This window comes from Periplaneta americana, chromosome 5, assembly GCF_040183065.1.
Source record: "Periplaneta americana isolate PAMFEO1 chromosome 5, P.americana_PAMFEO1_priV1, whole genome shotgun sequence".
Lineage (NCBI taxonomy): Eukaryota > Metazoa > Arthropoda > Insecta > Blattodea > Blattidae > Periplaneta > Periplaneta americana.
Genome location: NC_091121.1, coordinates 185,063,192 through 185,079,212, shown reverse-complemented (window position 1 = coordinate 185,079,212; position 16,021 = coordinate 185,063,192). Strand labels below are relative to the sequence as shown.

General features: G+C 32.0%; 1 protein-coding gene across 2 annotated transcripts in view; it reads left to right on the top strand.

The window, feature by feature from the left end:
- The window catches only part of LOC138700325 (xanthine dehydrogenase-like), a 77,107-nt gene that overhangs the window by 16,226 nt on the left and 44,860 nt on the right, over positions 1–16,021 (top strand). Inside the window, exons 2-3 of one of the 2 annotated variants that reach the window (XM_069826870.1) lie at positions 9,501–9,558; positions 13,966–14,062. In XM_069826870.1, the coding sequence (XP_069682971.1) occupies positions 9,501–9,558; positions 13,966–14,062 (155 nt within the window). The remainder of the gene's footprint in view (positions 1–9,500; positions 9,559–13,965; positions 14,063–16,021) is intronic. The other variant, XM_069826871.1, reaches the window with a different exon arrangement.

Genomic DNA, 16,021 nt, shown 5'->3' with positions numbered 1-16,021 from the left:
GCTGTTATCACATTGGCGGTCGGATCCGAGGTTCGCGAGTTCAAACCCGATCGAAGACGCTGGTTTTATAAAACCCTTAGCGTGTCTTCCTCTGGGAAGGAAGTAAAGCCGAAAGTCTCTTAACGTAAAGTGCGGCATGTACAAAGCCCTGATACAGAGCTTCAGGTAAAATTTGTCGTCCATTTCAAGCCTACGTTGAATTTCAACGGTGAATAACCTCTACAGTTGAAAGGGTAATTGAATAAAGTACTGCAACTACTAAATCATTGCAATATCCACTAACAGTGGCTTACGGAGAATTTTGTCAAGAGGGGTTCATTATTATAATTATTTAGAATTTATATTACCGGTATTTAAAATGTTGTGTATTATTATTATTATTATTATTATTATTATTAAAATATGAATTATCAAATGCATAAGACGTTAAACGAACGTTTCACAATAAAGTCAGAACTCAAACCAACGAACGGGTGAATATCGCTCTTAAAATGGATTTAAAATCGACAATGCACAATATTTACATAACATCTGCACTGCAGAACTGTCAAAACAGCCTTTTCAATATGTTCCAGAACAAGTTAAATTTCATATTGTGTCAGCTTCATTTTATTACAAGGTCGGTACTAGGCGGTAGATTTCTCTATAATAAGGATAGCATTGTTATAATTCCAACGTGCCACTGCATCAAGCATAGGGATTATATTGAAGGAGGGGTAGGAGAGCTATGCCTTATGTCGATGTAGATTTTGTTACTCTGACAGTGAAGAATTAGAGAAGGGAAAATGATTATGAATAAAAAATATTCAATTCTAAATATGTATTTTTTTAAGTTCAAAAAGGGGTTCAAACCCGGTATATGTTTTGTTTGTGATGTAACAGTATTTGCTTTGTTAATTAATTTTCTTACAAACATTTTCTATACGAATATTTTCAAACATTTTAATACACTATCTCCAATAATACGCATTTACGATATATTAGATTTGCGAAAACATTGTTTTAGTACCTGTAAGGCTACTAAAGAAACATATATGAAAATTTAAAGTTTCTATAAAAAAGTTGAGAAAATATTCCTTTTGAATAAAAAAACAAACTTGTGAAAAATGAACATTAAAATTAAAACTTACATTCTTATAATGCACTTATACTTCTCAGACAAATCTAAAAATTAACATGGATACAGTTTTAATAAGTTCTCTTCCCTTTATCCATTGAATCAGTGCTGGCCATCCCTGAATATAGCTCGACTAAGAGGCATATACCACCTCTTTCGTCTGTCTCTTTCCTTTCCGCTGTAAAGCGCTCAGGCTCTCCTGGGCTCTAAAGCGCGCGCTTGCTCCTATGGGCATCAGTTGACATCACTGTCGTAGCCCGAAATGTCTTTTAAATAACGAAACAGGCAAAAAATACCCAAAGACTGCGAGAGAGATCTATCCAGAATGTAATTTGTTGCTAGAAATTAATCACTTCTCTTAAGTATGTTGAAATTTACAGAAGGTCGTAAGGTTAACTAGTAACAAGAAACAACTTAAAACTGGCATTTCCCTTTGATAACCTTCTTACATATTCATGCAACACAGTTTCTGTATGCATAGAGCACCGGCCTCATTGTAAGAGAAGAGGGGGAAAAAAAACTAATTTTCAAATTATTGACGTATGGTAATGCTTTTGTAACACATTAGTTGTTGACGTCAATACACAGAAATATGTATTAATGACATAAGAAATATTTCCATGAATTTATTGTCATCTGTAGTTGGTTATTTTACGACGCTTATCAACTGCTATGGTTATCTAGCGTCTGAGTGAGATGAAGGTGATAATGCTAGCGAGATGAGTTAGGGTCCAGCATTTGCTCTTAACGGGTTGAGGAAAACCCGGTAAAAGCCTCATTCAGATAGCACGATAGACTTGCCCATGCAGTATGAAAGTCATTTTTGACGTGTACTTATGCTATGAACTGTTGAATTAGTTACAAAGTTTTCACGATTACATACGAGGAAGATTATTAATGAAAAAATATACTGACAAGCCATGGGCATTATTTGTAGTTTTTTGAAAATAGTCCTACACGATTCTCTAGATTTGGCACCTACTATTATTCTAATTATTCTTTTTTGTAGTAGGAATACACTCTTACTATCTGTGGAATTTCCCCAGAATATTATTCCAAAACTCATTACCGAGTGGAAGTATGCAAAGTATATTGTTTTTAAGGTATTGATATTTACTATCTTTTGCATAGATCTAATAGCAAAACAAGCTGAATTTAGTTTGGGGGTAATTTCTTTAATATGATGTTTCCAATTTAACACATTATCGATTTTTAAGCCAAGAAATTTGGTTGTTGCAAAAAAAATTACAAAATAAAGACGTGTTCTATAGCTGGGACCGTCCACGACTATGTAATTACGAAATAATAATAATTTTAATTGTAAAGGAAACTGAGATAACCAAGGATAGGATATCTACCTCACTGGAATGTTGCGGAGTATGTGGTTGTAGATATTAACAATAAAATATGGTTAGGGGTGAAAAATACCCCAGGTAAGTATCGAGGGTGAAAGCGAGGTTAACATTTACATACTTCATAAAACCAGGATTCGATTTGGTGAAAATCATCATCATCATCATCATCATCATCATCATCATCATCATCATGTTTAATCATGCAACATTCTAAGGTAATTATAAAGTAGGCTTTCGTAGTTCCGTACAGAGTTGACAACATCGGAGAAAAATAATACAGCTATTCTCTCGCAGCTCAATTTTAAGTCTACATTCCATGTTTTTCGTAACAACTTTTCATAAACTTCATAATATCCTTTTATCTTATCTGTTGTACACTTCTTCATCCTTCAACAGAAAGGAAGAGTTTATCCTTGACACCTTCAGCCAAAACACAAGTGGTAAGCCATCTGTCAATAATTGAACATGAAAATTGGAGGCTGGCCACCAGATGTCACCAGTACTGAACGACGTACTGACGCAATTTACATTGTTCAAAAGATATCTGATCTTTGACCTCTTTCATCAGTTCCAGAAGTTGTTTATGGTTTAACACGCTGATTATTCTGTTTAAACAAGTACAACTGGATACAGTCATTTGAGCGTTGTTTGCTCCTTTTTATTTGCTAATTATACGAAACATAGAGAAAATTATGTTGAAAAATCTAAATTTCGTGCTTTTATAAAAATGCCTACGGAAAAAGATAAATAGCTCTTGGCGTGCCATCTATTCGTTCCCTTCTGTATTAACCTTTCTCAGAAAACAACTAGATGGATTTTCCGTACCCAATGTCTACGAGACAATTTATCCGGAAAGTTTGCAGATGAAATATAGTTCCAGCTGACTGATAACACTTCCCCTTTCAATCTCGCAAGGTAGTGTCAAACGTATTTTGCGTCCTTATGTAAAATTCATTGTTGCCAATAGCAAAAATAGTAACAAAAAAGTACTCTAACTTTTAACAATTTATCCTTGTGTAACTCTAATGCAATACAAAATAACTATATTTCTGTAATCAGAATTTTAAGCTTAACAACATATTACAACAAAAAATACTTTTCCATATTATTGAGAGATGTCAGAAGTTGAAGTTGCATTCCAGTACAGAGTCGACCATGCAGGCCTGTGGAATTAATCCATTCCAACCACAAAGAGTCCTTAATAATCTGGTTTAACAGAGTCTCTAGAATCTCAGTCCACACCGGCACTGGTGGGAGAAGGGGTCATCAAAGTGCTCCAGGGCACGAGATATGAAAAATAATTAGCTGCCAAGAAAAGGAAAAGGAAAACTGAAATTAAACCAGGAAAAAATATTGTACTAGTAGGCCTACTGGAGGCGGAAGATCTCAGTCAAATGAAGAAATCTCTCATCCTGTCTCAACTGAGGAGACCAGAAAAAGAGAAGCCAAGAAAACCACCAAGAAAAGAAAACAGAGAGGATACCAGGAGTCCAGTGATAGTGATGAAGACGGACGACATTCCACTGAAGATTCGTCAGATGAGTGGGTTGAAGAGGAAGATAACAATGATAATGACAATTTCGATGACCCTAAATCAGGGGTTCAGCTTTTAGTGAAGTTCCCAACTAAAAAGACAATTAAATTTTATGTCGGTTGCATTGAGGAACTGGTTCCAGGAGAAGGACCTGAACTTCGTTTTGTTAGAAATTGTGATGGATTCCAGTTCAAATATCCGGAGGTGGCGGATGTGAGTCTTATTGACTATGTTCAGGCAGAAAGAAAACTAAGTGCTTCTGTTCCTATGGAGGAAAAGGAATTCGTAAAATTTGGTGTTGATTTTAAGGGTTATGGTATTAATTAGGAGATGGAAATTGTATTTTCTGTATTTTTTCAGGGCTATTTTATTAATTAGTACATTAATAATGTGATAATGTTGTGTGTAGTTTGACGTAATTTTATGTCTGCTAATTAATTAAATATTTCCTATTAAATTTATGAGCCTTAACCTATTTAATATATGCACATTAAAATAACTGTATTAAAGTTCGCATTTTTCTATTCCAAATAAATAAAAAATAAAATATAATAAAGTAAATAATAATAAAAGCATCCAAAAGGAGGTCGATATCGACCGGAATGAGAGCAAACGTTCATTTACATGTATTTTTAATGTGGTGGTCGACTTAACACCATGTACAGGGTTGAGTCGACCGGCGTTTAAAATTTGTTTTCCTCAGTGACCGTGGAAGTTTATAAAGTGAAAATAACACAAAACAATCCCTGAGTTGTGCGCTATAACATAACATTTTCAGTGAAATAGTAGATCGCATTGTCTGTGAAGTAGCGTTAAAAATACGAAAAAACGCGGTCGACTCTAGACGGTTTGACGGTAGTTTTTTCTAAAACGGTCACACGCATACACATTTAAATTACAGTTTCTTACTTGGGCACTATTCGTGACGTTGAAACATTTTTCCGAACGGCCATAGCTATGATATTCTGAAGAAACTTGAAGAAAAGAAGGCACACATTTACGAACTCAAGCCAACGGAAGTATGACGCTATGTTTCAGTGGTGCCAATAGGAAGCATGTGAAATTCCCTACAGAGAGAGGGTACTTTCATAAATATAGCTTCAGCAGTTTGAGATTCTGATTTTTAATATTAGGATGCAAAGGGATGCTGTAGTAGTAGACAGTCCTTTTTCTGCAAAAAATGGAAAGAAAAATGTAGTTTACTTGGAAACCAGTTCGTGTATTGATCCTTAAACAGCATGGAAACCAACTCGAGTGACCCCTCGAAAATGATCGTGAACCGACTAAAGGCTGGTTGACAATAAACGAAAACGAGAACGAGAATAGAAATATTGTTTCACGGTCCCGTTTCCGGGCTCCGGTAAGTTTCTCGTTAATTGTGAATACTCACATTTAAATATATTTTAACAATATTTCCGTTCTCGTTTTCGTTTCCGTTCTCGGTTTATTGTGAACCAGCTTTTACAGTTGGGAACCAACTCCAGTACAGTCCTCCAATTGACCGATTCAAGCATGGTGGGGACTAGTCTAGGGGTGTGAGGGTTCGCTTTCAAAGTGATCTAGGTGCGCAGCGGACCTTGGTGTAGTCAGCTGGTGTGAGTGACAAAGAGCTTAGCTAAGGAAGTTAGGAAAATAGACAGTTGCTCTGTGGAATGGTTGCATGTAATGGGTTCGTACTCCCCGCAGGAGAATAAAAAGAATCTGCTAACTGAACGAGTTATGGCATGATTACAACCGGCATTCCTAACAACTATTTCTACATATAAATGTTCTACTCTTCGATGTGGGTGTATTAAATTTATGGTAGAGAGAAAGAGGCAGATAAATCATTCTCCATATCTGTAAACTTGACAAATCTAACACTGACTATCAAGAAGATAATGAAACACAAATGATATTATGTTATTTATATCGCTAAAGGAAGATAACAGAATATAAAAACTAACTTGAATATTATTTATATAGTTAAAGAACGATAACAGAATATAAATGATAACTTGAATATTATTTATATAGCTAATGAACGATAACAGAATATAAATGATAACTTGAATATTATTTATATAGCTAAAGAACGATAACAGAATATAAATGATAACTTGAATATTATTTATATAGCTAAAGAACGATAACAGAATATAAATGCTAACTTGAATGTTATTTATATAGCTAAAGGACGATAGCAGAATATAAATGATAACTTGAATATTATTTATATAGCTAAAGAACGATAACAGAATATAAATGATAACTTGAATAATATTTATATAGCTAAAGAACGATAACAGAATATAAATGATAACTTGAATATTATTTATATAGCTAAAGAACGATAACAGAATATAAATGACAACTTGAATATTATTTATATAGCTAATGAACGATAACAGAATATAAATGATAACTTGAATATTATTTATATAGCTAAAGAACGATAACAGAATATAAATGCTAACTTGAATATTATTTATATAGCTAAAGAACGATAACAGAATATAAATGCTAACTTGAATGTTATTTATATAGCTAAAGGACGATAGCAGAATATAAATGATAACTTGAATATTATTTATATAGCTAAAGAACGATAACAGAATATAAATGATAACTTGAATATTATTTATATAGCTAAAGAACGATAACAGAATATAAATGATAACTTGAATATTATTTATATAGCTAAAGAACGATAACAAAATATAAATGATAACTTGAATATTATTTATATAGCTAAAGAACGATAACAGAATATAAATGATAACTTCAATATATTATTTATATAGCTAAAGAACGATAACAGAATATAAGTGGTAACTTGAATATTATTTATATAGCTAAAGAACGATAACAGAATATAAATGATAACTTGAATATTATTTACATAGCTAAAGCACGATAACAGAAAATAAATAACTTGAATATTATTTATGTAGCTAAAGAACGATAACAGAATATAAGTGATAACTTGAATATTATTTATATAGCTGAAGAACGATAACAGAATATAAGTGATAACTTGAATATTATTTATATAGCTAAAGGACGATAACAGAATATAAATGATAACTTGAATATTATTTATATAGCTAAAGAACGATAACAGAATATAAGTGATAACTTGAATATTATTTATATAGCTAAAGGACGATAACAGAACATGAGTGATAACTTGAATATTATTTATATAGCTAAAGAACGATAACAGAATATAAGTGATAACTTGAATATTATTTATATAGCTAAAACGATAACAGAATATAAGTGATAAGTTGAATATTATTTATATAGCTAATGAACGATAACAGAATATAAGAGATAACTTGAATATTATTTATATAGCTAAAACGATAACGGAATATAAGTGATAAGTTGAATATTATTTATATAGCTAAAGAACGATAACAGAATATAAGTGATAACTTGAATATTATTTATATAGCTAAAGGACGATAACAGAACATGAGTGATAACTTGAATATTATTTATATAGCTAATGAACGATAACAGAATATAAGTGATAACTTGAATATTATTTATATAGCTAAAACGATAACAGAATATAAGTGATAAGTTTAATATTATTTATATAGCTAAAGGACGATAACAGAATATAAATGATAACTTGAATATTATTTATATAGCTAAAGAACGATAACAGAATATAAGTGATAACTTGAATATTATTTATATAGCTAAAGGACGATAACAGAACATGAGTGATAACTTGAATATTATTTATATAGCTAAAGAACGATAACAGAATATAAGTGATAACTTGAATATTATTTATATAGCTAAAACGATAACAGAATATAAGTGATAAGTTGAATATTATTTATATAGCTAATGAACGATAACAGAATATAAGAGATAACTTGAATATTATTTATATAGCTAAAACGATAACGGAATATAAGTGATAAGTTGAATATTATTTATATAGCTAAAGAACGATAACAGAATATAAGTGATAACTTGAATATTATTTATATAGCTAAAGGACGATAACAGAATATAAGTGATAACTTGAATATTATTTATATAGCTGAAGAACGATAACAGAATATAAGTGATAACTTGAATATTATTTATATAGCTAAAGAACGATAACAGAATATAAATGATAACTTGAATATTATTTATATAGCTAAAGGACGATAACAGAATATAAATGATAACTTGAATATTATTTATATAGCTAAAGAACGATAACAGAATATAAGTGATAACTTGAATATTATTTATATAGCTAAAGAACGATAACAGAATATAAATGATTACTTGAATATTATTTATATAGCTAAAGAACGATAACAGAATATAAGTGTTAACTTGAATATTATTTATATAGCTAAAGAACGATAACAGAATATAAGTGATAACTTGAATATTATTTATATAGCTAAAAACGATAACAGAATATAAATGCTAACTTGAATATTACTTGTTTCGCTAAATAACGATAACAGAATATAAGTGATAACTTGAATATTATTTATATACCTAAAGAACGATAACAGAATATAAATGATAACTTGAATATTGTTTATACCGCTAAAGAACGAGATTAAAAATACAAATGATAACTTGAATATTATTTATATCACTAAAGAACGATGACAGAACAGAAATGGTAACTTGAATAATATTTATAACGCTAAAAACGATAATAGAATATAAATGATAACTTGAATATTATTTATATCGCTAAAGAACGATAGCAGAATACAAATCATAACCTGAATACTATTTATATCGCTACTAAAAATGATGACAAAATAAAATAACTTGAACAAGGCTCGAACTCACAACTTTCGAATCATTAGGCGAGCACTCTACCGCTATTCCACGAGATGCAGATACTCGTACTTTCTTAGATTTTGAGAGTTTGGTATTGGTGAAATTCCATTCCGAGGTTTGGATACTTATAAGGCGAAACTTGTAACCTAAGAGATAATATTTGGACATAAACGGAAACAGTCGATATATTTTGCCTGGAGTTTTCGTATTCAGGGAGAAATATCTGTACTACCATAAATCTACAACGCGAGACTTCTGACTTTACGTCCTTTGAACTTAAGGCGGGTGGTATAGAGAGCCCATTGAGTGAGCGGGCGAGGGGTATTATGTGGCCGGTGGGCTGGTACACATCATTCTCATTCATTCCATAATTCGGGGTGCACAATAGGCCACTGTCGAGTCGATGTGCTGAAGGGTCTCTCTAACCCGCCCTAGCTCCTCATTGCTACTGCTGCTGCTGCTTACAACCCTTCCTAAAGGAAGCCATGTTAAAAAGGATCACTCGATACTCCATCGCCTTCGAGGTAAACCTAACACCAAGATCGAATAAAATGTAACAAAGATTCATGAGATTTTATTTGCGAGAAGAGGGTTAAAATTAGAATTCTTATGATATGACTTACAGAAATTTATATTGGTTAATCGAAAGAGTGATTTTCATGCTTTCTACAGACTTGAATTTTTAATGTTGCAGGTGGTTGACAACAGCGTGGATCCAGAATGGACACTACTGTACTACTTGAGGAACAAGTGTATCCTTTATGGAGCAGAGAGATATACACTCTTGTTATTACCTAACATGTATGGCAGAGGAGCTTTTTATTTTTCACACATACATACATACGTACATACGTGCATACATACATACATACATACATACATACATATATACATACGTACATACGTGCATACATACATACATACATACATATGTGCATACATGCATACATACATATGTGCATACATACATACATATATACATACATATTGTACTTGTATGCATTGCATGCATACATACATTACATTACATGCATATATTACATTCATACTTGCATACATAGGCCTACATATATTACATGCGTACATTATATTCATACTTTCATACATTACATTCATACTTGTATACATTACCTGCATACATTACATTCATACTTGTATACATTACCTGCATACATTACATTCATACTTGTATACATTACCTGCATACATTACATTCATACTTTCATATATTACCTGCATACATTACATTCATACTTGTATACATTACCTGCATACATTACATTCATACTTTCATATATTACCTGCATACATTACATTCATACTTGTATACATTACCTGCATACATTACATTCATACTTTCATATATTACCTGCATACATTACATTCATAATTGTATACAGTACCTGCATACATTACATTCATACTTGTATACATTAACTGCATACATTACATTCATACTTGTATACATTACCTGCATACATTACATTCATACTTTCATATATTACCTGCATACATTACATTCATACTTGTATACATTAACTGCATACATTACATTCATACTTGTATACATTACCTGCATACATTACATTCATACTTTCATATATTATCTGCATACATTACATTCATACTTTCATATATTACCTGCATACATTACATTCATACTTTCATATATTACCTGCATACATTACATTCATACTTGTATACATTACCTGCATACATTACATTCATACTTTCATATATTACCTGCATACATTACATTCATACTTGTATACATTACCTGCATACATTACATTCATACTTTCATATATTACCTGCATACATTACATTCATAATTGTATACAGTACCTGCATACATTACATTCATACTTGTATACATTAACTGCATACATTACATTCATACTTGTATACATTACCTGCATACATTACATTCATACTTTCATATATTACCTGCATACATTACATTCATACTTGTATACATTACCTGCATACATTACATTCATACTTGTATAAATTACCTGCATACATTACATTCATACTTTCATATATTACCTGCATACATTACATTCATACTTGTATACATTAACTGCATACATTACATTCATACTTGTATACATTACCTGCATACATTACATTCATACTTTCATATATTATCTGCATACATTACATTCATACTTTCATATATTACCTGCATACATTACATTCATACTTTCATATATTACCTGCATACATTACATTCATACTTGTATACATTACCTGCATACATTACATTCATACTTTCATATATTACCTGCATACATTACATTCATACTTGTATACATTACCTGCATACATTACATTCATACTTTCATATATTACCTGCATACATTACATTCATAATTGTATACAGTACCTGCATACATTACATTCATACTTGTATACATTACCTGCATACATTACATTCATACTTTCATATATTACCTGCATACATTACATTCATAATTGTATACAGTACCTGCATACATTACATTCATACTTGTATACATTAACTGCATACATTACATTCATACTTGTATACATTACCTGCATACATTACATTCATACTTTCATATATTACCTGCATACATTACATTCATACTTGTATACATTACCTGCATACATTACATTCATACTTTCATATATTACCTGCATACATTACATTCATACTTTCATATATTACCTGCATACATTACATTCATACTTTCATATATTACCTGCATACATTACATTCATACTTGTATACATTAACTGCATACATTACATTCATACTTGTATACATTACCTGCATACATTACATTCATACTTGTATACATTACCTGCATACATTACATTCATACTTGTATACATTACCTGCATACATTACATTAATACTTTCATATATTACCTGCATACATTACATTCATACTTGTATACATTACCTGCATACATTACATTCATACTTTCATATATTACCTGCATACATTACATTCATACTTGTATACATTACCTGCATACATTACATTCATACTTTCATATACTACCTGCATACATTACATTCATATTTGTATACATTAACTGCATGCATTACATTCATACTTGTATACATTACCTGCATACATTATATTCATACTTTCATATATTACCTGCATACATTACATTCATACTTGTATACATTAACTGCATACATTACATTCATACTTGTATACATTACCTGCATACATTACATTCATACTTGTATACATTAACTGCATACATTACATTCATACTTTCATATATTACCTGCATACATTACATTCATACTTGTATACATTAACTGCATACATCACATTCATACTTTCATATATTACCTGCATACATTACATTCATACTTTCATATATTACCTGCATACATTACATTCATACTTTCATATATTACCTGCATACATTACATTCATACTTTCATATATTATCTGCATACATTACATTCATACTTTCATATATTACCTGCATACATTACATTCATACTTTCATATATTACCTGCATACATTACATTCATACTTTCATATATTATCTGCATACATTACATTCATACTTTCATATAATACCTGCATACATTACATGCATACATTATATGCAAACGTGCATAAATGCATGCATTACATGCATGCATACATACATAGATACATAGGTGCATACATTACATGCACACAAATGCGTACATAATACATACATACATACATCGGTCGTCCTCGGTAGCGCAGTTGGTATAGCACTGGTCTTCTGTGCTCGAGGTCGCGGGTTCGATCCCGGCCCAGGTCGATGACATTTAAGTGTGCTTAAATGCTAAATGCGACAGGCTCATGTCAGTAGATTTACTGGCATGTAAAAGAACTCCTCCGGGACAAAATTCCGGCACGCCGGCGACGCTGATATAAGCTCGGCAGTTGCGAGCGTCGTTAAATAACCCATAATTTTTATACATACATAACATGCATACATTACATACATTCATACTTGCATACGTGACATGGATACAGACATACACATACGTACGAATTTGCATGAAGCCTAGATAAGCAGTGGGCATAGGCCTACACGATAAGAATGCGCCTGGCTAGGAGTAGCGTAGTGGTTCACTATCGCTAGGGGTTCGCCCACAGGATAATAATAGTCTTCCGTAATTTATTGTCGTAGTTTCTGTTTGAATCGGCGCTCTAAACTGTCATTAATGCGTTGTTTTCAACGATTCTATAGAACAGCACTAAATGACCACGTCTGAACGAAACTTACACCTACGAGATAGGATGGGAATGACAGTTGATAACAGAGGCTCGCAGACGAACGCTGCACACTGTGTTATATTGCATATCTAAGAATACCAGCGAGGATTTTTAATACTTGCAATCTATCAATACAAAACACACTAATCATTAAACCTTTATCAGCAGTCTGCCATAATACTGACTTCAAAGTATGTAGACCACTGTTAATCCATGCTATGAATAATTTGCGAGTTATCAGTATTAGGCCTACATGTGCAACATTATCTTCATACATGAATCTGCTGAACATGTGAAAGGCCACCGGTGTAGCTCAGGCGGTAGAGCGTTTGCAGGCCGGTTCAAAGCTGTGCTCGTGGGTGGGTTCGATTCTTGCTTGGAGCGATTATCTGGTTGGATTTTACCGAGGTTTTCCCCAAACGTAAGACGAATGTCACATAATCTATGGCGAATCCTCGGCCTCATCTCGCTAAATACCATCTTGCTATCACCAATTTCATCGACACTAAATTACCTAGTTGTTGATAACCGTCGTTAAATAACCATCTAAAATACACAAAGATAATAAGTGTCGATATCTAAAGTAATCTAACTTCTTTTTTTCCTTTGCCTTTTACTTAAAATGTCCAATCAATTTACCGAATGATGTATTTTGTATGTTATATAATTATCTGTGAAGATTTTTTATTTCGCTTCTGATACTAGGCCTACTCATGGACTCGGTCGTTTGATGTCGTAACTACTGATACAGCTGAAACTGAAACAACTATTATTATTCCAGAAGTTTAGAGTTTGTAAGATTGAATATCTTGGATTAAAGATGTTCGTTTTTCAGTATTAGGTTGCGTATGGTGAAATAAGTAAGAATTTTTAGTAACTAATAAGTTTTCCTTAACTGGATTTAGTGCGCCTCTGTGGCACAAAGCTGGGCTGTGGAGAAGGGGGCTGTGGAGCCTGCACAGTTATGGTGTCCAAATATGACCGCATCCAAGGAAAGGTCATGTATCCTTTAATATTGCTATTAGATAAGTAATAGTAATATGCGTTACAAGAGCGGTATGTTGACGTTTTCATGTTCGAGGAAAAGTCTGAAAAAGCGAAACGTAGTTGAGCTCTTTTAATTTCCGAGAACATGAAAACAAACATACCGCTCGTGTATCGTACATTATTTTGTGCGAAGATCGTTTATTACATACCTGAAAGACGAATTTCTAATTATTTGCAATGAAATCTCCATCTTGGTTTCTGTTTAATGACGGCAACTTTAGAAAACAAAAATATCTATACTCCAGCAGGCCGTGATATACGTCTGTCTTTTTTTTCCCCCCAGTCTATAAATGCGAACTTAAAACAAACGGTAAGATTATGTAATGATTTATTTTTCATTTTAATATTTTAACAATATTATTTATATAACATATTGCAGTAATAACATCGGCATCTGGAGTCCTGTTGATTTTTTCACGGCTTCCTTAATGTTACTTGTATCAGGAATACAATAGCTTTCGTGGAGTAGTAGACTTTACTTAATTTTTGCAAATATTTGAAAACAATTATTAACAGTGCAATTTAGGTGAAATTGCAGTGATAAGTTTCCAATTTATAATTATTACTATGTTAAACGTCTATAAAAATAATATGTTAAAAGCCTAAAGCAGTAAAATGAATGTCGCGCTTAAGCGGTAAGAAGAGGGAAATTGTTATGTGTGTTACGTTGGGAATACTGAATGTGGTATTTCACACTTACCGCGTATTGGTTCTGTGCGGAAAACAAGCAAATACGCAAGATCCCGCACAAAATAACTTACAAGAGTATGTAAAATATTATAATTCCACATAGCACGAAATTTTCTTTGTGCGAGATCGTGCGTATTTGCTTGTTTTCCGCACAGAACCAATACGCGGTAAGTGTGAAATACCACATTCAGTATTCCCAACGTAACACACATAATTTCCCTCTTCTTACCGCTTAAGCGCGACATTCATTTTACTGCTTTAGGCTTTTAACATATTATTTTTAGACACGTTTAACATAGTGATAATTATAAATTGGAAACTTACCACTGCAATTTCACCTAAATTGCAATGTTAATTATTGTTTTTAAATATTCGCAAAAATTAAGTAAAGTCTACTACTCCACGAAACTTATTGCATTCCTGATACAAGTAACATTAAGGAAGCCGTGAAAAAATAACAAGATTCCAGATGCGGATGTTATTACTGCAATATGTTATATAAATAATATTGTTAAAATATTAAAATGAAAAATAAGTCATTACATAACGTTACCGTTTATTTTAAGTTCGCATTTATAGACTGGGGGGAAAAAAAAAGACAGACGTATATCACGGCCTGCTGGAGTATAGTAAACACAGAAAACATTTTATAGCAACAATGTTGAAGAAAGATATTTTGGTGTTCTGAAGTTGCCGTCATTAAACAGAAACCAACATGGAGATTTCATTGCAACTAATTAGAAATTCGTCTTTCAGGTATGTAATAAACGATCTTCGCACAAAATATTGTTTGATACACGAGCGGTATGTTTGTTTTCATGTTCTCGGAAATTAAAAAAGCTCAACTACGTTTCGCTTTTTCAATCTTTTCCTCGACCATGAAAACGTCAACATACCGCTCTTGTAAAGAATATTACTATAATAGGCCTACGATTGTTTGTTATTGCAAGCAAAGATTACAAAGATTACGTAGCCTACATTAACAAAAATTTTACAATAGGCTACTATTGTACTACTCGTATAAGAATATTCTTCAAAATTCAAAATTGCTTACCAATCTCATATTCAAATAGATATTACAAATTGTTGTATAAATAAAATTGTAACTGGGTCACACCGGAAAAAAGTAATGAAAGTAAAAAGTTTACCACGTTTTATAAATAAAAAAATGGAGGTTAAAACAATATATTCAAGAATCATGAATAATTTCGAGGGAAAAATTAT